The sequence below is a fragment of the Lingula anatina genome, chromosome 6, assembly GCF_051362555.1.
Source record: "Lingula anatina isolate TDL-2025a chromosome 6, LinAna3.0, whole genome shotgun sequence".
NCBI lineage: Eukaryota > Metazoa > Brachiopoda > Lingulata > Lingulida > Lingulidae > Lingula > Lingula anatina.
The window spans coordinates 10390489-10415002 of record NC_141772.1 but is presented as its reverse complement, the minus strand read 5'-3'; the positions used below and the strand labels follow the sequence as shown (position 1 = coordinate 10415002).

The 24514-nt window shown below is 39.0% G+C and overlaps 5 protein-coding genes across 10 annotated transcripts; 2 read left to right on the top strand and 3 right to left on the bottom strand.

The window, feature by feature from the left end:
• Positions 1-688: 688 nt before the first annotated feature.
• Positions 689-4510, bottom strand: LOC106179297 (uncharacterized). Its single transcript, XM_013562851.2, has 4 exons — positions 4178-4510; positions 3579-3762; positions 3162-3330; positions 689-2710 (listed from the first exon to the last, which is right to left on the bottom strand). Exons 1-4 carry the CDS (start codon positions 4508-4510, stop codon positions 1738-1740), a joined length of 1659 nt encoding a protein of 552 aa, XP_013418305.2. The 3' UTR covers positions 689-1737.
• On the top strand, positions 4416-10723 carry LOC106179298 (uncharacterized). 4 transcript variants are annotated; one of them, XM_087015414.1, is made up of 3 exons: positions 4416-4550; positions 7146-7430; positions 8356-10723. In XM_087015414.1, the coding sequence occupies exons 2-3, from the start codon at positions 7251-7253 to the stop codon at positions 9127-9129; spliced, it is 954 nt and encodes a 317-aa protein (XP_086871540.1). In that variant the 5' UTR covers positions 4416-4550; positions 7146-7250; the 3' UTR covers positions 9130-10723. The 4 variants fall into 4 exon arrangements, with proteins under 4 accessions (XP_086871540.1, XP_013418306.1, XP_086871537.1 ...); XM_013562852.2 differs by lacking the exon at positions 4416-4550 and adding an exon at positions 6178-6324; XM_087015411.1 differs by lacking the exon at positions 4416-4550 and adding an exon at positions 6349-6665.
• Positions 10724-10919: 196 nt separating this feature from the next.
• LOC106179296 (uncharacterized) lies at positions 10920-13649 on the bottom strand. Its single transcript, XM_013562850.2, has 6 exons — positions 13481-13649; positions 13243-13277; positions 12585-12719; positions 12106-12292; positions 11706-11796; positions 10920-11260 (listed from the first exon to the last, which is right to left on the bottom strand). Exons 1-6 carry the CDS (start codon positions 13548-13550, stop codon positions 11194-11196), a joined length of 585 nt encoding a protein of 194 aa, XP_013418304.1. The 5' UTR covers positions 13551-13649; the 3' UTR covers positions 10920-11193.
• A 748-nt stretch (positions 13650-14397) lies between these two features.
• Positions 14398-24380, bottom strand: LOC106179267 (sodium-dependent glucose transporter 1A-like). 2 transcript variants are annotated; one of them, XM_087016073.1, is made up of 4 exons: positions 24196-24380; positions 16837-16966; positions 16077-16368; positions 14398-15715 (listed from the first exon to the last, which is right to left on the bottom strand). In XM_087016073.1, exons 1-4 carry the CDS (start codon positions 24228-24230, stop codon positions 14694-14696), a joined length of 1479 nt encoding a protein of 492 aa, XP_086872199.1. In that variant the 5' UTR covers positions 24231-24380; the 3' UTR covers positions 14398-14693. The 2 variants fall into 2 exon arrangements, with proteins under 2 accessions (XP_086872199.1, XP_013418265.2); XM_013562811.2 differs by lacking the exon at positions 24196-24380 and adding an exon at positions 18658-18817.
• LOC106179274 (sulfotransferase 6B1) lies at positions 19347-23949 on the top strand. 2 transcript variants are annotated; one of them, XM_087016074.1, is made up of 7 exons: positions 19347-19510; positions 20836-21075; positions 21443-21581; positions 21863-22047; positions 22354-22451; positions 22815-22968; positions 23420-23949. In XM_087016074.1, exons 1-7 carry the CDS (start codon positions 19486-19488, stop codon positions 23527-23529), a joined length of 951 nt encoding a protein of 316 aa, XP_086872200.1. In that variant the 5' UTR covers positions 19347-19485; the 3' UTR covers positions 23530-23949. The 2 variants fall into 2 exon arrangements, with proteins under 2 accessions (XP_086872200.1, XP_013418271.2); XM_013562817.2 differs by lacking the exon at positions 19347-19510 and adding an exon at positions 19520-20151.
• Positions 24381-24514: the final 134 nt, after the last annotated feature.

The following is a 24514-nucleotide window of genomic DNA, read 5'->3' as shown; positions in this document are numbered from 1 at the left end:
ATCGGTTCATCTCCCCGGGGTCCCTCGCTAAATTGCTTTCAGCCCAAGTGGCTTAGATGTCTGGGACGCCCACTAAAGCTGCTAAACGATAGTTAATTACCCCATATCAGCTTCAGCAGGCGTGACAGAAATCTAACCCGCCCAAGTTAATTGCAATTAAACGAGAATCCCCTCGGAGATAGTTCGATCCAAAGTTAGTACGATAGGGTCTGGGAATGATCTCTTATTCAGGGCCGTGGGCTAGGGCACAGCCGTTGACGGCCTACAACACTCACGCAGGTTAACAGTACCGCCACTGGTACTCACCCAGGCGCTGAAGGAAAAGTAAGAGTGCGTTCACAGTGAAACTATCGTGAGGACTCTTGCTGAATGCAGTCAGGTTAACAGACTTACACGCCTCCACCTGGCGTTGATAAAAATACAGAAAAACAAGAGGAAGCCCGTTAATCTGATTGCATTCAGCGAGTCCCTGCGGAATCGGAAAGATCTACAAAGCACGACAGTTTCGTTGTGAGCGCACCCTATGAAACTTCTGTTGAACTGTGAGAATGTAAAAGGCTTATACTTTTTTTCCTTACCCCCCCCCCCCACCCCCCCCCCCCCCCCACCCCCGACCTTTTTTTCCAGTTGAGGTTGTGCAAAATTGTAACCGGTTCGTTAAAATAATAATGAAAAATATTCAAGTAGGCAGATTCAATTTTCATTTATTCGAGTCCTCCCAATGTATCCCAGCCTACAAACATAGTATTACCATACCTGTAACACCTGTTGAGTCTGCAACGGGAAAAAAAGAACACAGTTGCTTAAACATGGTAAATGAGCATATTGTTATTCAATCATCTACGGTACGAGAATAACTAAACAAGGACAATATAATTAAAGCTGGGAACATCGGTTTAGCTGCATAATTTAGTAGGTACAACAAGGACTGTTTACAACAGTTATCTCTAGCACAGTTACAAGACACACTTTTAGCGCCGTCTATAAATGAACTTGGCAACCCTTCAGTATTTGTTAGTTATTCAATATGCCTCATGTAAAAGGAATATTTTCGAGCTCCATATGAGCAACTCTTTTCTGGAGCACCCAGAATGCAAAAATACAAAAACAATAATATTAGTCAGATTCTTTACAAGGATTTTATCAAATGCAAATACATGTACATATGATTAATTCAAAACTATTTTCTTGAAATCTCGTGGCGGTTCAACCAGATACCGTAAGTTAAAGTACTAATGACTCAATGTATAAAGCACCAAATTTCTAAAAAAATAATCCTCCAAGGGCTTCAGATTTTTGACATTACAGGTAATAAGGACTTTACTCTTCTCTTCATAATTCTCTGGTTGAAAAATGACTGTCACAAAGGCCGGGTTGTCATAATACTGTCACATTTCAAAATAGCCTATATGCTCACGGCGGCTGAAATCTGCAGAAATATAAATGCCATCTTATAGTGTTTTTAGCCGATCTAACACAAAGATTAAAAGCGTATGCAGAATCGCCTTCAGAACGACATCGAAACACGAGTACGTAACTTTCGTATCTAACGTGACGCTGGCGCAGTACAATTCTAAAACGGTTGACTCTGTCGACAGATCAGCAAATATTCCGCGACTTGTCCCATTCTTTCAAAATAATAAAATTAATCCCGTTTACAGCTTCTTTCATTTTAATTATTAAAAAGGAGTTCATATTTAAGAGAAGGACCAGTTCTGTGAAATTATGGGGTGTGGATCATTTGGCATTGGTATGTATAACACGATGAGAGACTAATTCCTCTGCCGTTTTAAACCGCAGTTCACAGTCCGAGCACTTGAATCCTTTATCCCGCCCTCTGAACTGTTTTTTACACCTCTGAACATGCTTCCCATACTCAGCGTTCTCTAGCCACGCCCCACAGTACACACAGTTTAGTAAAGGTCTCCCCTCTTCAATGTCTGCCTCCTCTAGCTTGCGCTTGGCAGCCACGGCCGCCTTTCTGGTGCGCGATTTTTCAGTTGGCATTTTCGCCATATCGCCGTCGGTGCTCGCTGTGGGCCCCGTACACACGATCCTGTGGGACAGCAACTTGTCAGGGTCGGGAAACCTCTGCTTGCAGTCATTGCAGCGATAACTACGACCACAGTAACGCTGATGTGCCTTCTTGCTTTGAAAATTGGGGAACTTTTTGTTGCACTTGAGGCAATGTAACTGCAGCGAATCGTCCTGACCGTGACACACGTGGTCGACCAGGTCTTCCTCGATCAAGAACCGCGTGTGGCAGATTTCACAGAAAATTTGTCCGTGCCCCGTTTCCAGTTTGTGCATCCAATGCTGTTTCCCGTTGGCAAAAGTCTGTTTGCAAGTTAAGCACGAGTAGCCCTTCCTTCTCAGGTGCATGGCCACTGGGTGATCACCAGTGGTCAGTTTGTCCCCTTGGTCGGCCAGGCCCTGTGCCTGACCTGGCTGACCTTGACCTTGTGCTAGAGAAGACGTTTGACCTATTTTCGGCATCCACATGGTTGAATAGGGACTGGTTCCTAATGTGTCACCTGAGATTTCTTTTGTGTTTGATTGGTCAGTTCTGTGATTGTTTTCCTCCATGGTATCGTCTGGTGGCTCCACCTTTATTTTGATGGGTTCTGGCGTGACCACTGGAGGAGAGGCAATGCAAGGGACACCAGACTGGAGACTGGAATTGCCTATACCTGTTGGGCTTTCCCTGATGCTGGAAAAAACAAAAAAAATCCATACTCTGGAACTGATATCTACACTATCACTGCGTGTTTTTTGATGCAATAATTTCTGTCAATACCATACCATTTTATTGTAGATTCGTAAAAGTTTTCATTATGCACTATTAAATATGCATCAGTTTCTACATCAATCAGCATAAATTTTGTATCAACTGTGTTGCTAATTGTTTTGTTTGGAAGATACACAACATCATAAATAGTCATCAATTAATCAGATCATGGCACTTTAAATTGCATGAAAACATCTGCAGCTTGTTTCCCAAATACAATACTCCTACACCAATAACAAAAATAACATCAGCAAAAATAAGCATGTTGTCAATGCTTTTTCCTTCAAAGCAAAACCAAATATACATAATATGCATAACTGTTCATACACACACCAATATTAAATATATCAAAGTACACAGATTCAATACAAACCTCCTTTCATGTGACCCGTTCCTCTGCTCTAGTGCTGACCCCTGGTGACCAGTTGCTGCCCTCATGCCATTCATTCCGTGATCTGCCACATTGGGGCTGCTCTCGCGGGACCTACGTTCAAGTAGTTCATCTACTTTCTGGCTCAACTTTGATTTTTTGACTGCTGGGACTGCAAATAAACAACAATCACTTAGTCTTAACAAATTGGAAATCTTTTGCCATGAGGAGACTTTGTTTTGGTTGATAGATGGTGCTTGAAATCTACTGGTAAACTATATAAAAGGAAACAAACACTCAGAAAATTGCCCTAAAATCATTTACACTTTTGTTCAAAACTGCTTAAAAGCAACCATGCAATTTTTCCCTTAATAAAAATATATTTGAGACTTTTATGCTAGGTGTTTGATATCAACCTACCTGAGACTCTCTCTTTTATACTAGGACTTAGTATACTGCTAACTGGACTAGACTTCTCATGTAACTGAGGTGTTTTCATTGACGTGTGATTTGACCACCCCTCTCCACACTCTCCACTGGCAGCCTCCATCAGGTCAACCTGGGTGGTCTTCTTCCCCTCCGAGTCTGATAATACTTTGGTCACCTTCAAAGTTTCAAAATACAATTCATTGTCAGGTGGGGGGGTAAGGAGCAATATTTATTTGTAACACTGCATCTGTAAAGAGTTTGGTAAGTAATACCACTATATTACTTAAAGATTAAATCATTACGATTTTTAAATTAATAATAATTCCAAACACTTATGCTGAATATCAGAAAAACAAAACAGAACGTTTTAAGATAAGAAAATGACAGTTAAAATGAAACATAATAATGACATTAAAGATTGACTCTTGAGCAGACAAAGGCACAAATCTAGTCTAAAAGATGCTGTTTTCTAAATAATCATAAAACTGTAATACAGTTGTTAAGTCACTATTGTTCCAAAAGAGATCAAGTTGATCTTTTATTATTGCTAAAAACAACTAGGAACGGGATGTCTGGATATCACTACCTACCTGTTGTGCATAAACACGACAAACGTGCCTCAGAAACTTTATATAATCCGTTTTTCTCTGAGCATCGAGACTATGAATGCAGACTTTCTTGAAGAAGAGCATCAAGAATCCCTCTAGTGAGTAGTACATGTAACACTTGGGGTCATCTGCTGGGAACACATCTTGTGCCTGCAACCCGAAGGAAGTGAGTGAAGAAAGGTCTGAGTCCCATTCTGACTGAACCCACTTGTTATAGTTCGGACCAATGTTAAACATTTCCTGACTGTGGAACAGGTTGACGTGCGGAGCGCCATCTATGATAGTGCAGTGGAGGCCCTTGCCACTTTTAGGCATATTAATGACCTCTGGAGACTGAAAGGATAACAACACATAGGTAAATGTATAATATATTGTCTTGTGTTGAAAACATAGTGTATCACAAGTGTTTTTTTTTCTGTCTATTGACAGATATTTGGCCAAATAAGTGACAGTGAAATAGATTAATCTATTTATTACATTGCATATAACTAATTGCATTTCAAAATACAGATGCTGATGTGAAAAGGCACATATTTTAAGTGGGAGCTAACTGAATATAAAAAGTTAAGTTACTGCTGGAGCCTCGGCATAAAAGTACAGCTGAAAAAAGGTAAGGGAAAGTTTGGTTATAAGCCCCCAAGCCCCCACTCCTGGTTAAAATATGTTTTGGTGTTTACAATAAATCCAGAAATGCAGCAAGTGCTGATTAGGATGCTTGGGCTGATAAATAAATGCCTTAGACTTTAATTTTGCATATTGGTAAACTGTGATTAAACCATATTTTTCATTATAAATTGCCAAGATGTTGTCAAGCAAAATTGTATCTGCATGTGGTTACATTGTGCAGTGTCACACCTAACACATTGATCTTTCCTGACAGGGCAAAAATAATGATAAACTTGCACAGCAATATTATATGGTCCTGTTAAACAATAGGAAATATTCATCTGGTACTTTAATCCTAGATTTTTAAAGAAGCAAAAATTTAATTAGGCAATTTAGTGTAATTTCATAGTATAAAGAAAATAAAATAACCCAAGACTTTACTTTTAGCCTTTCACTTTAAATGCTTTAAATACTGGTACCTAGTTTTTTTTATAAAAGCAAACGTAAATTGCATATTTCAGACAACAGTGTTAAGCCTACATTCAGCTGTGAATGAAAACCAACAAAGCCCTGTGTCAAGTCAGTCAAGCCCCAAGGCATTATTAATTCCTAACTCTACTGCATGAGTCACCAGTAGAAAAGAATTAAATCTCTAGTTTACAGCTATAGGAAAAGAAAGAAGAGGAATGCCGAGACAATTAAAGTGAAAGTTAGGCAAAAAGTGACTGATAATGCTGTTTTTTTCCACTTTTTTAAAATTTGTCTAGCATACGCACTGTACTTACACCTACACAAATATAAAGGTTGCCCTACTGGCCTAGCATACCAAACTTATTTACATTTAAAAATATTTTCAATGACTCATTTGTTGATTGAATCATCACAAAACTACCATGATCGCGTATAACAATTACAAAATAATTTTAATTCATTTAGAATAAATAAATCATGTAACCGGAATAGGCTATTGTTTCTCCAAAGAAAAAAAAGCGTCCCCCCCCCCCTTTCCTCCCGACATACGCGTTCAACCAGATCATTTCACTATTTATAAAACACAGTATCTGTCACAGTCACGTTTTCACCGCCAGTAAGCACAAATGTAAATTATTTTCCAAAACTGACGCACATTGTGATTTAAAAATAGAAATGTCTGTGGCGTTGCTCTCAGCCCGTATTTCCCAGTACTTGCTATAATTATAGCGTGTCGTCAATGTGCAAATAGGTCAGCATTGACGTCAGTATGACATCACCAAGCTTTCTCACATCATCCATTTTGTGGCGTCTGTGCGAAAAACTGACAATTAAACGAATTTTATTATGCGTCAAAGATATCCGATGCCTTATCGCCTTGATCTAGACATACAAACACTCACACAAGTCGGAAACTTACCGAGAACCAAGCTTTCGAGAAGTTCAAACAACAAAAATTGCCGCCTCTGACGCCACTACACAAGGTGCATGACGATGTCAAGCAGGAAGTTGCCGGCAGGTGTTATGATTATCAAGACAAGCTCATTTTTACTGTAATAAATTTTTTCTTTTTCTTTTAACCATACTGATCTAACGCTATAACTGGTTAACGATACTGATCTAACGCTGTAACTGGTTTTACCTATAGATTATGTAAATTTCCTCATTGTTGTACATTTCAACCGGTGTAGCAAAGCAGACTTCAAACATTGTATCGGCAACAAGCCATTATCCATTTGTTGATTACAGAAATTTAAAGTCCAAGTAGTATTTAGAGATGATTCGTCGCTGCGCGCCGGCTGCGTTTAAGTTAGAGAGATATTTTGCCAAATATGAATTCAAAACCAAGTACCTTCTTTGCTGTTCGGACCCGGAGTCAATGAGCATGAATGAGGTACAAGCGTTAGACTGTTTATTATTGTTTTTGGCTGAGAGAGACCCTCAGGTTTCTGGTCAAGTCTTTCTCACATCAGTCGCTCAAAGTCCAAGGTTGAGGCTGCCACCCATCAGATTATATGCACGTGCATTAAAAAACCTATTTTTCAAGACTTAGTATTCTTCTCCGCATTAGCTTTTTCTTATTATCGTTTACGCCAGTGTAATCTTGTATAAAATTGGCAATTACCTGTACAGTACGTACTAAAATAAAAGACGTTTGGTTAAATAGTAATTAAAGTGCTCCATAAAAAAGTAAACATTGAATATATTACCAATATCACTTGTATTTACTTGTTGTTTTTATTTGCCAATTTTACAGCCTTAAGAAACGGAGCTCGGTCAACAGCTACAAAATAAAATTTGAATTGTAGTTTTTGATAAACCTCCATCAACATTGTGTTTTACACATGATCAGTCAAAATTACCACAATTCCAGCTGGTCTCACTGGCAGACCAGGAGTGCCAGTCTCTTTGGAAGAACCTCTCCCTGGGGTACACAGACAGTCAGGGTCACCCACTGCTCCGTAAGGAGATAGCCAGCATGTACCCAGAGGTCAGTGACCCCCAGGTGCTGGTCATTGCCCCCCAGGAAGGGATCTACCTGGCCATGAAGTCCATAGTGCAGCTGCTGATAGAGAAGCATGGGCCGGATGATATCCATGCAGTGGTCACATTCCCTGCTTACCAGAGCTTGTATGGAGTGTTGAATATGCACACTGAGGTATATGAAATGTTAATGGAATGTTCAGTGTAAAATACATACTTGCACCAGATTTACTGAACAAGTGCAGACATGGGGAAGACTTTGGAGATGTTAAAAGTCTGAAATACCTGCATTGCAAGAAATCTGAAGGTCCTGCAAATTCTCTGCTGGTCTGAAGTGTTTTATTTCCCTTTGTCTGTGTATACATGTGATTTATTTTCACGTATTGTATTTTCAAATTAACCTTGTCAGTCTAAAGGAGCTGGGATATAAAAAATCCTGCAGGTCCTGTGGCATTTCCAGCAGTCATGACCTGTCAGCAACCTGTGTGTTACTGACAGTTTCCCCTTTTCTGCAGGAATATTGTATATAAACGTGCATTCCCAGAGATTTAGATCGATCCAGAGATTTAGCTTTAGATCGACCTAACTCCCTGGGGTTCACGCTAAATTGCAGTTACCATAGTTAATTACCCCCTTACAGCTTTTAGTAGGCAGGACAGACGCTTAAGCCAGCTAAGCTGACAGAAATTTAGTTAGACTCCCCACAGGGATAGATCGATCTAAAATCTATGGGAATGGGGTCTAAGATGGAAAAAAAAAAAAAAATCAACACGTATCACTGTCACGAAGGGAACAGAAAACAAAAGAAAACATGACCCAAATTATCCTGGGGTGTTCTGTGATAATTTTCTGGATCTTATGCAACATTACTATGTTACACTTGCCTTTTGGAAATAATGTTTATTTACTATTATACATGTTTATAATGCATATTTACGTAGTCATAATGATTAACAGCTTTATTTTTTTGAGATGTTTTGATCATTTCATCATATTTTGATAGACTTTTTTTTGAATTTGTTTTTAATTTAATTGTTGGAAAGATGTTACAATAAGTGATGTAAGAAAAATAAGAATTATAACCAAATGTCTTGTTTCAGGTTTCATACTGGAAGGCAGAGTACAAAGAAGACAGTGGCTGGCAGTTTGACTTGAAGCAGCTCGCTAAGCTTATCCAGCCCAAGACGCGTTTCTTAGTGGTCAACTTTCCCCACAACCCAACAGCATTTGTGCCCAGTCTCTCCCAGTGGCAGGAGATCATAGACCTCTGTAGAGAGAAACAACTCATCTTGTTCTGTGACGAAATGTACCGCTTGAGTGACAATGATGGATCGGATCCATTACCTTCTGCAGTGTCCATGTACGAGAATGCTGTGACGTTGTCGGGACTTTCCAAGACATTCGGACTGCCTGGCCTGAGGATTGGCTGGTTGTGCACGCGAGATGCAGCCCTAATGGAGAAGATGGCGGAATATAAAGACTATCTCACCATCTGCTCATCCGCGCCCAGTGAGATTTTGTCAATTATGGCGTTGAGGAACAAGCAGAAATTAATCGACAGAACTGTTCGAGTGATACGTGGCAATCTTGATGTTTTGAGCGATTTCTTTCACGAGTATGAGGAATATTTTGAGTGGCACCGCCCATCAGCGTGCACCACCATGTTTGCCAGGCTGAAGCCCAAGGCGTTGGCACTAGGGGGCGGTAGTGCAGCAGGGCTGTGTGAGCGACTGGTGAATGAGGCGGAACTGCTGCTGGTGCCAGGGAGCATCTTTGAGTTTGAGGATAAGTTTGTGAGAATTGGATTTGGAAGAAGGAACATGCCTGAAGCTGTGGAGGTGTTGAGGTCCTTCATGAAACAACAGACCAGATAAATAGGGTGACTGTCTTGTTGTCTTTAACATATTATGTTATCATCACAAACAAGTCCAGTATGATTGGGTAACAACATTTATCCCTCCACACACCCCTTTTTATGTACTAGTACTGTGGAGATAATTTTTTGATAAAAAATGAAAAGCAGTTCATGGCATTTTGCATTTTTGAATTTAAGAAGCTTGATTCTGTTGGCCATCATTTAGAGAAAAAATAATTTTGGGTTCTTACCCATCACCCATAAACTTTGTGCCTTTTTTGGGAAAGCTTTGGAGAAAAATCCTTTGGAGAAGTGGTGGATGGGCATCTAAGGATTGCTTTAACTTTTGTGTTTATTAACAGTTCTGTACATAATGGTTAAAATAAGAATACCACAATGCATTTATGTTGATTCTGCCAAATTACTGTAGCCTAAGAGTATTTAACATTATTTTTTCATTTTTTGTGTATTTTTAAAGCTTAGGCTACAACTGCTTAATTTACTTACTGAAGACATTTATTTCAAAGTCAACTTATGTTTCTTGTTAAAAACAGGGTAATTTTAGTGTCATGCACAATTGTTACCTTTTAAAAATGCCAAATGGCGTTACATTTACTAAGATTATTTTTATAACTTCTTTGTTAAGTTTATAATGATTGAATTTATATTTTAATTATTCTTAAGATTTAACAGAACCACAATGGGTAATAGAGGTACATGTAGTACTAGCACAATTATTATTTTATGTTTTGTTTGAGCAAAATCACTGTTATTCAAATCATAAAGTTGCTTTATTTTTGTGAAAAATATTTACAAAACAAAATTATTTAAAGTTTTTGTTGTTTTTATTGACATCATGGAAAAATTTGTATGTACATGTAGTTTACAATCATGTTACCGTTTAAATCAAATCAGTGTAACATTCCTTTTTATGTAACTTCCATCTTATATTTATGATTGCTGGTTTTACATTTTAATGTAATTGAACCATATAATATAATTGGAGGACTGCACTAGCATGTGTATATTCTTAGATTTAAACCAAATAACTACCAAATATTTTCTGTATCTTTGCGAAAATTGTGGTCTTTGCGTCTAGCTTCTTCTAGCTTCTTTGTTAAGAAAACACTTTTCCATATAAACAGTATAAATAATATATATACTGGTATATCTTTAAAATTGCCAAAATGACTGTCACTTTCGTTTTGAATTCCAAGTTTGTGGTGATTAATTTTACAATCTCATTAAAATACCGGTGTCGTTTTACATGTATACGTGTATAATTTGTGTTCATAGTATACGTAATTTAGCAGTACACAATTGATATTCAGCTTAAAATGAATTGATTCCTGGGTAGAGTTTGATTTACATAATAGTTTACTCTAACAGGTGGAGGTGACAGGTACATGTAGTAGTACATGTAACTAAAACTTCGCCAGAATTTCAAATAAACCGACAAGTGCAGACCTTTACGGTACGGGAGGTGGAGTCGGAATATGAAAATGCGCGAGTATATTATTATAACTTAAGATGGTTTGTTAACTATTTAAGTATATACTTTAGGTTTGCAATTATTGTAATATGATTATAAAATAAAATGCACATTTTGTTGAGCTCCAGTATTTTATCAATATATTCAAGTATTTAACTGCTAAAAAAGTAACTGAATTACCCCCCACCCCTTTGTACTGTACTTTCCCAGACCACCATGTACAGTAGTTTTAAATGAATAAAGGTAATCTAAGCGTTATTCATTTAAAACTACTAGTAATCGCAATATACACAATTTAGACAAAGAGAAAAACAATGTATATTACATAACTTTTATTTTGATACTTGTGGCTGAAAGTAAACGTGGTGTGCATATTGCAATAATAGATTGCAACTGATATTAACAAAAGTTTTTTTTTCTATTCAGTCCAAATTGTACTTTTAGAAACAGTCAACTTTGTCCTTAAAATATCGGTGAAGTATTTGTTCAGTATTTTATGTGGTGCAAATGTAAACACAACAAATGGTAATGCTTGAATTCAGTCTATAAATGTAATTGGACTGTTGTCGCCATCTATCGGTGTGTGATAATTTATCCCATGCAGCTGGAAGGTTGGATGAAATCTTCGGGGTTTACTCCCAGAGTGATGTCGTAGTAACTGAAAGCAGAAAACGTAGTCATTATTATTTTTTTCTCACAAGCAGGCAAGTTCGTCTAAGCGCTCTATGCAAACGACACGGGTTAAAAATGTGAGAAACAAATAAATTACGGACATGCCGTACAAATGAAAATTAAATTTATAAAGGTAAAAAATGATAAGCGTCAAGGAAGGACCAATAAATCTTAGATGGGTTTTATCTCCCAGTTACTGTTTTAAAAAAATAAAAATTTGACAAAAGATAGCACATCAGACAGAAAAGTGAAAATAATAAAACTGAATACCGAAATGATGCTTCTGAATATTTTCAAATGATTTAAGTGAATTTATGCATTAATAAATGAGCGAAATCTTGGGTTGTAAAGCGGTCCATTGTTATTATTATTACTTTTTTATAGCAATTACTATTATTGTTATTATTAAATGGGCCTTAAGATTACGGTACCTGCTCTCTTCAATAGGTCCAGTGGTGTTACTGAAGTAGCCCCAGCGTGTTAACAAACAGTCAGACAGCGTCCAGGCGCCACTAAACATGGCTGAAATGAGAAGAGGCCATGTCACAGACAATGTTTGTTCTACAAGGAGACCTAGGAAAATGTTTTAAAATACACTGTCAAACTAGAAATTCGTCTGCTGTTATTAACAATATGTAAGACATGTTATGAAAATGTGAATTCTTTGCTGTCGCACACGCGCGCGCACACATATGAAGTCGCAAACACACACATACAGTCGCGCACACGCACAATCGCACACACACACACATACAGTCCCACACGCAGTCACACAAACATGCAGTCGCGCGCGCACGCGCACACACACACACAAATGTATTTAGCACGTACTTCCTGGTTCTCGGCCCATGCCTCCCCACTGCTGTATGGTGACACCCTCACCCGGCACGGCAGTAGTTCCGATCACGTATTCTCCCAGGAACCGGTCGTTGGGCGAGATCTCGTACACTGGGAAGGGGCGGGTCAAGGCTGTCGTGTTGCAGTATTTGGTCTTCAGGTTGATGATGTATTGTTTTCTCTGAAATTATGTAAGGCGTTGAGGTTTATGATAGGCCCTATTCAAAGCAATTTTGCTCTTTGTGCTGTTAATATTGTGTCGTCTTGTAAAACCAACGTCGTTTTTATAAAGCCCTTTGATTGGGTAAGTTTACATGTAATTGTGGCTCTGGGTGTGTGCGAGTGTGTGTGTGTATGTGTGTGTGTGTGTGTGTGTGTGTGTGAGAGAGAGAGAGAGAGAGAAAGAGAGAGAGAGAGTATAAAAGAAAAGGAAAGGAGAGAGAGAGAGATGAAGTGCAGAGGGGTTAAGCTACCTGTGGATAGAATCGGTAGATTTCATAGAACTCCTTGCTTTCTCCCTGTTCGATTTCTTCAATTTTCTTCGTCCTCTGGTAAATGGCATCATGATGGTAACGCTCCTTGCGGACGATTTTCTCCTTGAAATCGTACTGCGATAAAAATGGGTAAAACGATCCATTAACATGCTTGAAAATAACTGAACTGAGCATTCTGCAACGAGATTCACGTAAGTTTTTCTGATTATCATTTTAAGCTTTTAATGTGTAGTAAAATTGGACTATTGTTTCTGTTATGCATGCGCAACTTTACATCGTAATCAAATATATCAGACACGTCTTACCAAGACGATCGCTGTCTTACTTCATTTTTGTCTAGACTTGAGTTATAAACTTATACAGACCGGGCAAATTATTATCAATACGTGTGACTCGGAAACGCCCCCTTTTGTTATCACGTTTGAACCCTCTCTTTGTGCTAATCTCCTATATACTGGACTACTGACACAGCTAGGGCGGTGATATCCAATATCCATCATAATTTGTAGCCAAATCTGGCAAAAATGTGTATTTTACCATTATATAAAATTTTCTGTTCGAAGAAAGCGTTGAAAGAAGCAATAGTAGAGGTGGAAGTTTCCTTATACTTATAGATAACGTCGTATAGTCTACTTACCCTAACCCGGGTAGCCGACCACTGTGCTGGAGATTCTGACGAAAAAAAAAGAGAGAAAAAATGACAAAACAAAACTTTGACATAAAAACAAGTAAAAGAACGCCACTTCTATATATACTTCACATATTATATACAGTTACAATATTGTATAACATTCACAATGACCTTGCCAATATAAGGAGTAGTTCTTTATCGAATATTACTAATTTAAAATTATAAGCAAGAAAATTCCACTTACTGCAAGGTATTGGAGCCTGCGAGACAGCGGCACCAACAAGTGCGAGAACGACGACTAGCATTAGATGCATGATTTAGGTTGTCCGTGAGCTTTCTGTACGCGAAAATTGAAGACGTAGCTCAATGGTCAAGTCTTTAAGGGGGAGTGAATGTCAGCTGACTGTGACTCGAGATATGCGAGGTTCGTTTATTTACCCTTCTCCCTCGCTATCTTTAACGATGGTCTAGGGCAGGAGATATGGGGCGACCTACAGTGTACTTGTACGTTACGTACATGCAGTTAAGGGGGGCATGTGACATCATGATATCTTTGGCTTACCTAACTCCGCATTTCTGAATTCACTACTTTAATTGGAAGTTGTGCGTTATACAAGGCATGTGTTTGTGTGCGCGCGCCGTGTGTGTTCGCAAGCTCTCGTATGTGAGTGCATGCACTTCCCCGCCTTCACCCGCCCACAACTCAACATGAAAACAACCCCCTCCACACACATACTCAGTACACACACGCGCGCGCGCGCTCTCAAAGACGTGCGTCTACTGTACTAGCACACGTACACATGCAAACACAGGGAATTAATCTTTTACCCACTTCTACTGTTAACATCATGGTTTTCCAGCCATCAGTCATATAATATAGAATGAATGTTACATGTGTTTACCTACTGCATATAAGTGCAATACAGGTCTTCATAAAGTGTAAAACGATGGATAGGACGTCTGATAATTTGTATTGTTTACTATATTGTGCATTAATATGATTGTACCAATCCCCAAATAGAGAGAATAAGGAATATATATCAGTTAATGTAAAAATGGTGAAAATAATCTTATAAAGCAACTCTTAAATGTGACGTTAAACTGTGTTTAATATCTCCTTTGCTCTCTTTATACTCTTTGAGAAAAACAGAAAAGTCTTAATTCTAGCATCTTAATAACCGTTTATTCATTTTTTTCGTCTTTTCGACGTTATTGTTTATTCGCCGATAACCAGACCCTTATTGTAAACAACACCAGCTATCAAAACAATTTAAAGGAGGAACAGAAAGAATAATCATGTCATTGTACTCTGCGCTGAACATTATGTGTCTGTCGACTAAAATCGTATTAAAATGCAATCGTTTTATCTTTGGGTAAGTGTTAGGCAACAGAGCGTTCACATATCCCTACACAAACTGGACGCACACATGGAAATAACCACCAGCACAGGGCGTATATTACGAAGTTCCCTCCTCGGATGCCGAGTCCTGATTCCCGAAGCGCGTCCCTTTTATTCTTGCAACGAGATTCATGACTAGGAACTTGACAGCTAACAACACAGCGAAGGCCAGAACAACGTACACAAGTGAGTCTGGACCGTAGACATCAAAGAGGGCGCCGGTGATCCACTGGTACACGAACCCACCCGTTGCCGACCCGATCAACAGAACAGCCGTGGCCACGCTGGTCATCTCAAGGTATAAGTTGGCCCAGGCCATACCCCCGGGAAAGAGAGGGGCGTGGAACAGTCCTAGCACGCAGTTGCAAGCCCACAGGACTTCAGAAATACGGTATCCAGCAGACGACAGTACTATTCCTGTGACGTTTATGACAGCTATTTCTGCCACGATCATATACCTCACTGGCACCCAGTGTGCCACCACACTTCCTAGACCCCGCCCCGCCGTGAAGAACGCCCAATACAGGGAGTTCAGAAATGTCCCGTCGTCGATGGTGAAGCGCAACGTGCCTTGAGTGGCAAACGAAAACACGAACTTTCCCCAAACCCGCTCCCCGCCGGCGACATCCATGAAGAAGACAAAGAGCAAGATTAACATGGTCAGTCCGTATACCGCGCTTCCTTGACCACACGAAGCAGGAGAACACAGTGACCGGTAGGCGTTTTTGACTGGGTTTTTCAGCTTAAATCCTGCAGGTGGAGGCCTCAGGTAAAAGAATAAAAACGTCAAAGCCATTACAAGGGCAATGCCCGCACCAATAAAGTGTGCGACTTCAATGGGCGAATCTGCAGAGGGAATCGAGGAATCTCCCTCAATTTCACGATCTCTAATATCTGATTGGTTGCTCAGATTTCCATACGTTTCCAGGTACCCACTTGTGACATTCCGGGTGATTGGTATTAGGAAAGGTCGTATCAGTTGTGGAGCCAATATGGCACCCACACCGTACCCAAAATGGAGAGAATGCATGGGGGACGCTGATCTCTCTCCCCATAGCTTGAAAATCGCCGTATTACCTCCTAGAATAAACAAAATGAATGTAAGATGTAACAGCAGTAATTTTTTTCTACATAAACCTTACAGAAATCCCAATATGGGGAACAGTAATAAGTGTCTTTCCTTCACATCTTGGTAGAAAATCGGTATAACAAAACAAATTTAGCTGAGACTCCGTTGAAGCTCGTGAACAGTGAGGCATAGGATACAGTAAGTGAGAGGGCCCTTTATTTCATATCGCGTCGCTTCATATATATATGTAACCAGAAAATTGATTGTATCTAAATGATAAATCCGCATGGCACGTTTTACTGTTGTTCACATCGGTTTAAAAGAACTTATTATTTGATCATTATTATTATTATTATTACAGCACTTCTTTACCAGCGTTTATGATACCCTCGGCGAACCCTTGCAGGAAGAAGACGAAGGCCAACAATTCCATCAGAGGGCACCACGGTATGGCCGCCGTCGACACAGACGCTAAGAGTAACACTAGCATCAACACCAGGTCCACGTGTTTGTGAAACCTGTCACATATCACACCTCCTGCCAGAGAGCCCGTGAAAAACCCGACGCTGCGTCCGATGAGAGCACGTGATATCTCCTCCCAGCTGCTGTCCACCCTGGCCTTCAAGACGGGCAGGCTAGGACCGGACAGCTCTGAATACAGTCCCTTAAAAAAGTAAACCATGTTTAAGTCCGTGGTGATAACAATTAACTGTTGGGAGTCCAGTCAAATCTGGAATTGCCGTGCACATTTCGAAAATGCTGCAAAAATGACATGACATTGGATTGGCTTTTCTGCACTGTAAAAGATATACATGTTGCAAAATTGATTTTTTAATTAAATAAAAAGGTAAGTTTCTGAACAAAAATGTTTGGAAATTACTGAGCATTTGGGGAGGGGGTTGCTGTACTACCGAAGACTCAACTATATAGGGACGCCTCGGTCCTTTACTGAGTTCCGCAAAACAACATATATATATATATATATATATATATATATATATATATATATATATATATATATATATATATATATGGAACTACCGACCCCAGCCAAATTCAATAACTGTAGATCTATAATAATCTTCAATGACTGATGAAGTCTATCTGTACTCAAAATGTGATGGTGTCTTACCAGCGAAAACCAAGTTAGAACAAAGAAGATCTGTCGAATAAGTCTGTACACAAACACGCTCCTAGATTCTTCTTTTCTCCTTTCACTGGTCGTCAATTGCTCTGGCTCTTCCCTTGTTTCCATCTCCGTACTGAGAATAATAAGAATAATACCTTACTGTGCCGATTGTCAAAATAGCTTTAAGACAGCAATTTCATATCATACTGTGCCTAGAAAACCAATTACCGTGGTATGTCTTGCTAAAACAGCTAAAAAAAGAACAAAGATAGAAAAAAAGACAACTTATGTAATTCATTTTGTTGTTGGATGTGTTACGAAATGCCCACATTTTACCAAACTTTTCCCACAAACAACAACAAAACATCAAGACAGCGTTCGACATTTGGCAGTGCATGAAATAGAATACCAGTGAAGGTTCTATAACCAAAACATCCAATGTAGGTGACAAAATGCAAGTGGCGTCCAAAAAGGTACAGCTAACTTTGGCTGGTATGAACTGTTTCATTTTAAGAGCGCATTCTCAACGAATTAAGCCAGGCTTTACAAAGCCGGTGACCTAAAAATGGCGGACGTACATGAAAGAAAAACCGCCTAATCTTTTAATAGTCTCTCCGCCTCTCACACGCCTCCCCACACGTCGTCCCTGCGGGGTACAGTAATTAAATCTCGGCTCCGAACATTAATATTTCCGTGAATATCTCTGGTGATATTATCTCCGTAGATAGTCGATTCATTGCTGCTCTACGGGCCAAATTATTCCTTTTTCGTCTCTGTTTTCAAAGATAATAGAACAGAAGAGCTTTTTTCCTTCGATCGCCTTCAGCCGCCATGCTTTCTTCACCACGAGTTTAACTGATGAGCATGCGCACTTAATATTTCTCAGGTAGCTTCCGCATGGCGAACGGAGCCGAGATTTAATTACTGTACCCCGCAGGGACGACGTGTGGGGAGGCGGAGAGACTATTAAAAGATTAGGCGGTTTTTCTTTCATGTACGTCCGCCATTTTTAGGTCACCGGCTTTGTAAAGCCTGGCTTAATTCGTTGAGAATGCGCTCTAAGTTATGCATAAAATGAAATACTAGTAACTGGCGCCACGCATTACGTTGTTTTGTTGAATTCTACATAAACTATTAGTAATTCTAAGAAATAATATACATTAAACTTGACGGTTATATCTAATTAAGCTGCATATGCACGCGTGTATCTTCAAACGCTACAAATATATGTACAGTCGCACTGAAGCTGCCAAAGTGATTAATATTTGTTTATGAATGGTATGTGCAGCAATTACCCCCTTAAACAGGTGGTAAAGTAATACGTAGTGTGCTACCTTTAGCAATCCAACGTTGTTTGTAGGCAGATTCTGTAGCATACTAGTATATTGTGATATCTTTCTAAGTAAAATACAAGATCATTAATGGAATTGAAATTATTTGAAAACGTTAGGATTGTCCGTAGGTCCCTTTATTGTAGTATCTATCTATATTTATATATTTAATGTGGTCGATTACACCTAGCTGTCTTTAACCATGTAGTGTTGTTTAAGTCATTATATGTGGAGATTAAGCTGACTAACTAACTTACAAAATTGCTAAAAAGAATATTCTGGCAAATATTCCTTGTGACAAATAATTGCGTTAAACTCAGTCCTAAAAATTCGGCAAGTTACTGAGAGTGGTCCAGAATTGATCTTTTATACATATACATCGAAGCTGAGCACTTCATCGGTAATCCAATATGTTATTAATTTGCAAGGGATAAAGATAAACATGTACACTGACAGAGAAGAACTGTTACCACAACTTTGTAATATTACGTACCTTGGTCAAGATTCCGTTTTGTTAAACCCCTTCTTTAGCTTTTTGTCGTTCGACCAGTTTAGTATCTGTACTATGGTAATTATAATGGATTTATAGCCGGCATATGTTTTCCGTTTAGAACCCATAAAGCTATGGAACTCATTCCTGACCTAGTCGTACATCGGTCATAATCAACCTTGACCTACTTAGTATAAGGTTACGAATATAATGTAGGTAGTGGCAATTCTAGACTGACTTTCAACGCGTTGTTATGGAATTATTGGCTGTTATGTAGTGCTCTATCCAGTTTTTAAAGATTTTTATCTGACGAAGAAAATCTATATTAAAGTGGAATTATAAATAATCATTTTTTTTTATTTTTGCAAGTTTCATTTGAGATCAAATATCAGAACTACTAGTAAATATATTGTAGATTTGTGATATTCCATATTCAATAATTATGAGAGTACATGTGTACCACCGTGTTCAATAGAAAGAACTGCATGGGTATAGCATTCAGACCTTGCATCACATGTACAGTAGTTTGAAAAAATTAATTTATTCCTAATTAAATGTTTTGTTTTCTGAAGATGTTCTTCATTGGGTGGCCAGGTTAGTATACTGATGAAAAAATATAATAAAGTCAATATATCGAAGGACGCCCAAACAACGCTCATCGGACTAGCAGGAGGCAAAAAGATCGTAGAATGGTAGCCACTGATCGTTGATGAAGGTACAGTACAGAGAACACAACCAGGATGCTCAGCGGACGCTCAAACATGGCAGTGGACTCCGTGGGTTGCACAGGGGACGCATAGTGGAGGTAGACAGGTCGATCAGTGGACGCACATGCCAGTAGCTCGCATTTTTACAGGTAAAATCAAGATTCGGTCGTTCAAAGGACGAGCAAGGGATGCAGACGACTAAGGCACTTAAAATTAAGTCTCCGTCAATTAAAATTGCTTTGTCGACGGTTGAGCGTCCTGACCACATTTTTGTTTGCGGAAGGGACGCAGAAAGGATGCCAACTAGTGTAAAGGGGTATTTACAGTTAAAATCTAGATTCAAAGAACGCACAATGGACGCAGAAGCATTTACACTGAAACACGATTTAACCGCTTTGGTGACCGTTGAGCGTCCTGACCACATTTTTGATCGCAGAAAGGACGCCGTCCAGTGTAAAGGGTCCTTAACTGGGTCATGTCAACGCTATTAGGCTAAGGCACACAGCCCTGGGCTGTACTCACAGTGGCCCCTAACCAGCAGGTCAAGACACAGTAGATCTGCCCCAATTAAAACCAGTGCTACTGATAACCTATGATTATTGATGCTTCTGCTGAGTGGACGGTGTAATGGCCGCCGGCAACCGTACAGTGAACAGCTGATGTTATTTACGTGAATATTCATCAATATTAATAGCTAATTTATGGTGGACCAAGCGCCTAGCAGTCAAATGGTACTGTATAAATGTATAGTTATATCATATTACCAAGGGAAGGTCACTGAAACGTACTAGTAAGTTGCACGATACTTTTACTTTTAAAAATTGATACATGTGCGTGTACCGTTCATGTACGCATATTCCATTGATGATCAGAGTTTTATCTTTGTAAGTTTTCAGTGGGCATATTATTTCATGGTCACGTGAATGCTGATAGTTGAAGTAGAATTGAACCCAACAGATACTTCAACTGATGTAATGCACAACACTAACATTGTCCCATATCACAACGACCTCATACTATCTTTGCACCGTATGTGGAAACGTTCCTGAACACTTTGACCCCACGCACAGACGTGACAGGTGCGTCCTCCAATCCAGAAGATACTGTACAAAATACTAAAATGTGTTTGATTTCTTACAATGGTAAAATTATTCTTTGGTTGTACAATCAGTAAATTTTTGTGAAAAATAATTCCCTTAAGAATTTGAAAAAGGAACATTAGGTTTAATACATGATTTTCTGTATCACTGTATCCTTTTTTTTGGGAGGGGGCTGTCCGAGGTTCGCACGAACCGCCCTTTTTGTTGGAAAAAAGGTTTGCTCTGGGTAAAATTTATGTAGGTACACGGAGGTTGCATGGTGAAAGATCCATTTTTTTTTTCAGAAAAAGACTCCCCCGCCCCTTTGAAAATACTGGCTAAGGGCCTTATTACATGTACATTATTTCAACTATACATGTGTTGCTTGTTCACAGCCATGGGCACGCCACAAGACGGCCACGGAACACTGGACAAGATTATAAACAAGTGGACTTCTGGCAAAGACCAAGACAGCATTTCGGTCATCACTGACCACAACGGACAGACGCTATCCTATATTCCCTACAATGGGCATTATTTGCCAGCAGTGAAGGGAATACGGGAGAACATTAAGAGAGGGGATGAGTTTGTCGGCAGGCCTGACGACATCTGGATTTGTTGCTATGCAAAATCAGGTAGTGTTGTTACCATGGACATACCATATCCAATATTAGCAGTTCACTTACACTTAACCAAAGACAGTGTTTTTGAAAATTGTGAATAAATTTGATTTAGTTTATTGTTTCGGGGGAAATATTTTTAAAGGTTCAGTGATTTGATATTCGTTCTTGATCTCATAATCATACATGCAACTGCAAATATTCTCTTAATTTCGTTCCGTTTAAAACCCATTTCTCTCTCTCTCTCTCTCTCTCTCTCTCTCTTTCTCTCTCTCTCTCTACTGCCTATACTATTTTCTAGTACTATAAGTATTCATAATAAAATCCCCAGTATGAAACGGTAACAGATGTAACTACACATCAGTAATGCTTGCTTCTGAAGGTACTCACTGGCTGTGGGAAATCGTACATATGTTACTGGGTAACTCCACAGACTATACCAGTAAGCCGAAAGAAACCACCCAGTTTGACTTCCATGACGCAGATAGTTTCACAAACTTACCATCACCAAGGGTGTTCAAGTAAGCAATTTTTATTTAAAATACAAATATTATGAGCCTCACTATTTCTTAGATATGTGCCTTATGTACTTGCATGGACGTGTTTGTATGTTGCTCTCTATTTTGTCTTGTACATTGTGACTTCAACTTGCGCTCAGTCATAAAAGTGGCTGCTTGTCTCATTTAATCTGATCTATTTGTAATTATAGTTCAAATAATGTGTGGCATTTTAACCCATCATGTCGCAATTTGTTCGAATACTGACATAACGTACTGTCGTCATTGAAACGATCACATTTCAGTTGCGCCCTCTGGTGGCACCAGCTTCCGCGTGACGTCATCCAGAAGAAAAGTAAATTCCTCCACTGTATGAGAAATCCGAAAGATGTCGCTGTGTCTTACTACCTCCATACCAAGGAGCTTCACTCTGTCTACCAGTATTCCGGGTCCTGGGAGGGATGGGTACAGCTTTTCACGGAGGGAAAAGGTTAGAAAGGCGCCTGCTTCGATTCTTTTCCCCTATATTTTCCATCATATTATCACCTTAGCAAAGGCGCTTTTTTTATACAAATCTCTTAATTGGCATGGGTTAACAAACATTTTATTTTCTCAAGGTGGTATATCATAACGATTTAATACTAGCAGACAATGATGGATTGCCATTTTGTAGGTGCATCAGTGCAGTATGTCGGTGAGAACAGCTGTGATCGTCTTAGTAGTAATCTTCCCCTCCCTCCTCTCTTTGTCTGTTTGTATAGATTGTAACTGTACACCATGAGACTATATTTTTCAGTAGTACGAGGAAGTTGGTTCGACTACGAGATGGAGTGGTCCAAAGAAGGAGGGAAGGACGAAAATGTCCTCACTCTCATGTATGAAGATTTGAAAAAGGTTATTTTTCCAAACGTGCTGACCCTCTCAAGACAGATGGGTGTAATCCTAAATAAATAAAATGCCAGTTACCCTTGTATTCCATATTTTACCGCGGGAAGTAATTCCCCGAATTCACGTGAAAATCATAAAACCCCCGTTTATTGCTATATTTAACTTAAAGGAGTTTTTCCAGAACACTTACTTTTATAATAATCACTTTTTTATAGATTTCACAACACATGATTTTTTCCTTTCACTTTCTTTTGAAAGCTAATAGCTAGCAATTCAGCTAAATTCCATTAGTGATAGTTATGTTTCATCAACATTTTAGTACATGCTTCTTGCGTCGGCCAAAATAAATCTGTAATATGCTATTCCCAGGATTTGGTCTCTGAGATAAAAGTCATTGCCCACTTTCTGGGCGTGTCACTCCCTGAGAGCAGGTACCTGGAGATGGCAGACAGGTGTTCCTTTGGTACCATGAAACAATGCAAACAAATGTCGGAGATGGAAAACAAAATCATGTATCGGAAAGGTAACATTGACTTTCTCTATCTGTCTCCATTCTCTCCCTTTTCGCGACTTACTAGTAAATTTTGTAACTCAGTTAATATATTTCTCAAGTTAATGGCTCTTTAAATATCATCAAATATCATTATGCGCTAGCTGGATGTATATATACGGTGAAAAAGTCTATTATTTGTGAAATTACACTGAAACGAAAAGCACTCGCGTATTTTTAGGACTCCTATAAATATTTTTATAAAAGCCATTGTTCTGAGTCATGTTTCCAGCTACAATGCGTTATAATAATAATAATAATAATAATAATAATAATAATAATAATTTATTGAACACAGAAATGCATTAAAAAGTTTTCTAACTACTTTGTATTGTGTATATGGACAAATAGTAATGATAGTAGATAAATGAAAATTTGTATTGCATTGAATAGAAATTCTCAATATTTTTTCTTTTTAATTTAGGTCAAGTCGGTGATTGGAAAAATTGGTTTACAGTTACCCAAAACGAGAAGTTTGACGCAGTATATAAAGCATGGCTGGAATCTGGAGGTCCTGCTATGTGCTTTGGTTAATTACGGTCGCGTTTGTTTAAGAATATTCGAGGATTTTGCTGTATGTTTACTGTCAGGATCAAAAGTACCAATTCAAACTCTTTTATTCATTTTGCGACACTATAAAGAGACATTTTCACTTTGACCGAAGTCTATAAGAAAACGGACTTGCTGAAGGCACCATTCCTAATTATGCTGCATGATTTAGAATTTCAGTAGATGCATTGTACGTACTAGAAGTCAGCTTTCCAAATAATATACTGGGACGTTGTGTTACCACACTCACGTATTTATGTTATTTTTACTATATTGTGACCACACATTTCATATTGAAATCGGGATCAACACATAAAAGCAAACATATTCCAATAATATGGATATTATCTACCATCTACCAGTACCGCATATTTTATTATGTGCAATAAAAGTGCGCTGTAGTTAGTGTCTAGTTTTTAGTTTTAAGTTTCGTTATTAAAAAACGAACCTGTCAACCAGACACCGTTTTTCAAAACCTAACCTGGCAACTACAAGGTAGAAAGTACATTCGTTCTTTCAAAAACAATTCTGGCACCTAAAAAAGGTGTGACGAAACTGAAGGCCTGTGCAATAGGGCATTCGTCTTCCATTTAGTTATACTGGTTAGGATGAGCCCGACGTAAGTGGGTCAAAATCTAGGGCGAGGCTTACCTGTACAAATTAATGGGAACCGCACTCTCTCTCATAGGGGACTCACTGTCACGTCACACCGGTCTCAACACACGGCGAGTAGAGACTGTAACACCCTGCTCGGCTTCAGCGGTAAAGGTCACGTGGTCGTTGTAGACGCTAGCCCCCGGTCGCCTCCTCCTCCCTCCACTCCTGTTTACCACAGCAAAAAACGATCTGTTTTTTTTTCAGCATCAGAATCGTTTTTGAAAAACGACAATTGGTTTTGGTTGCCAGAATCGTTTCAGCTTGATCAAACTCCAGGACAGTGGCTTGCTCTGGGCCGATTCTCTGGGGTGGA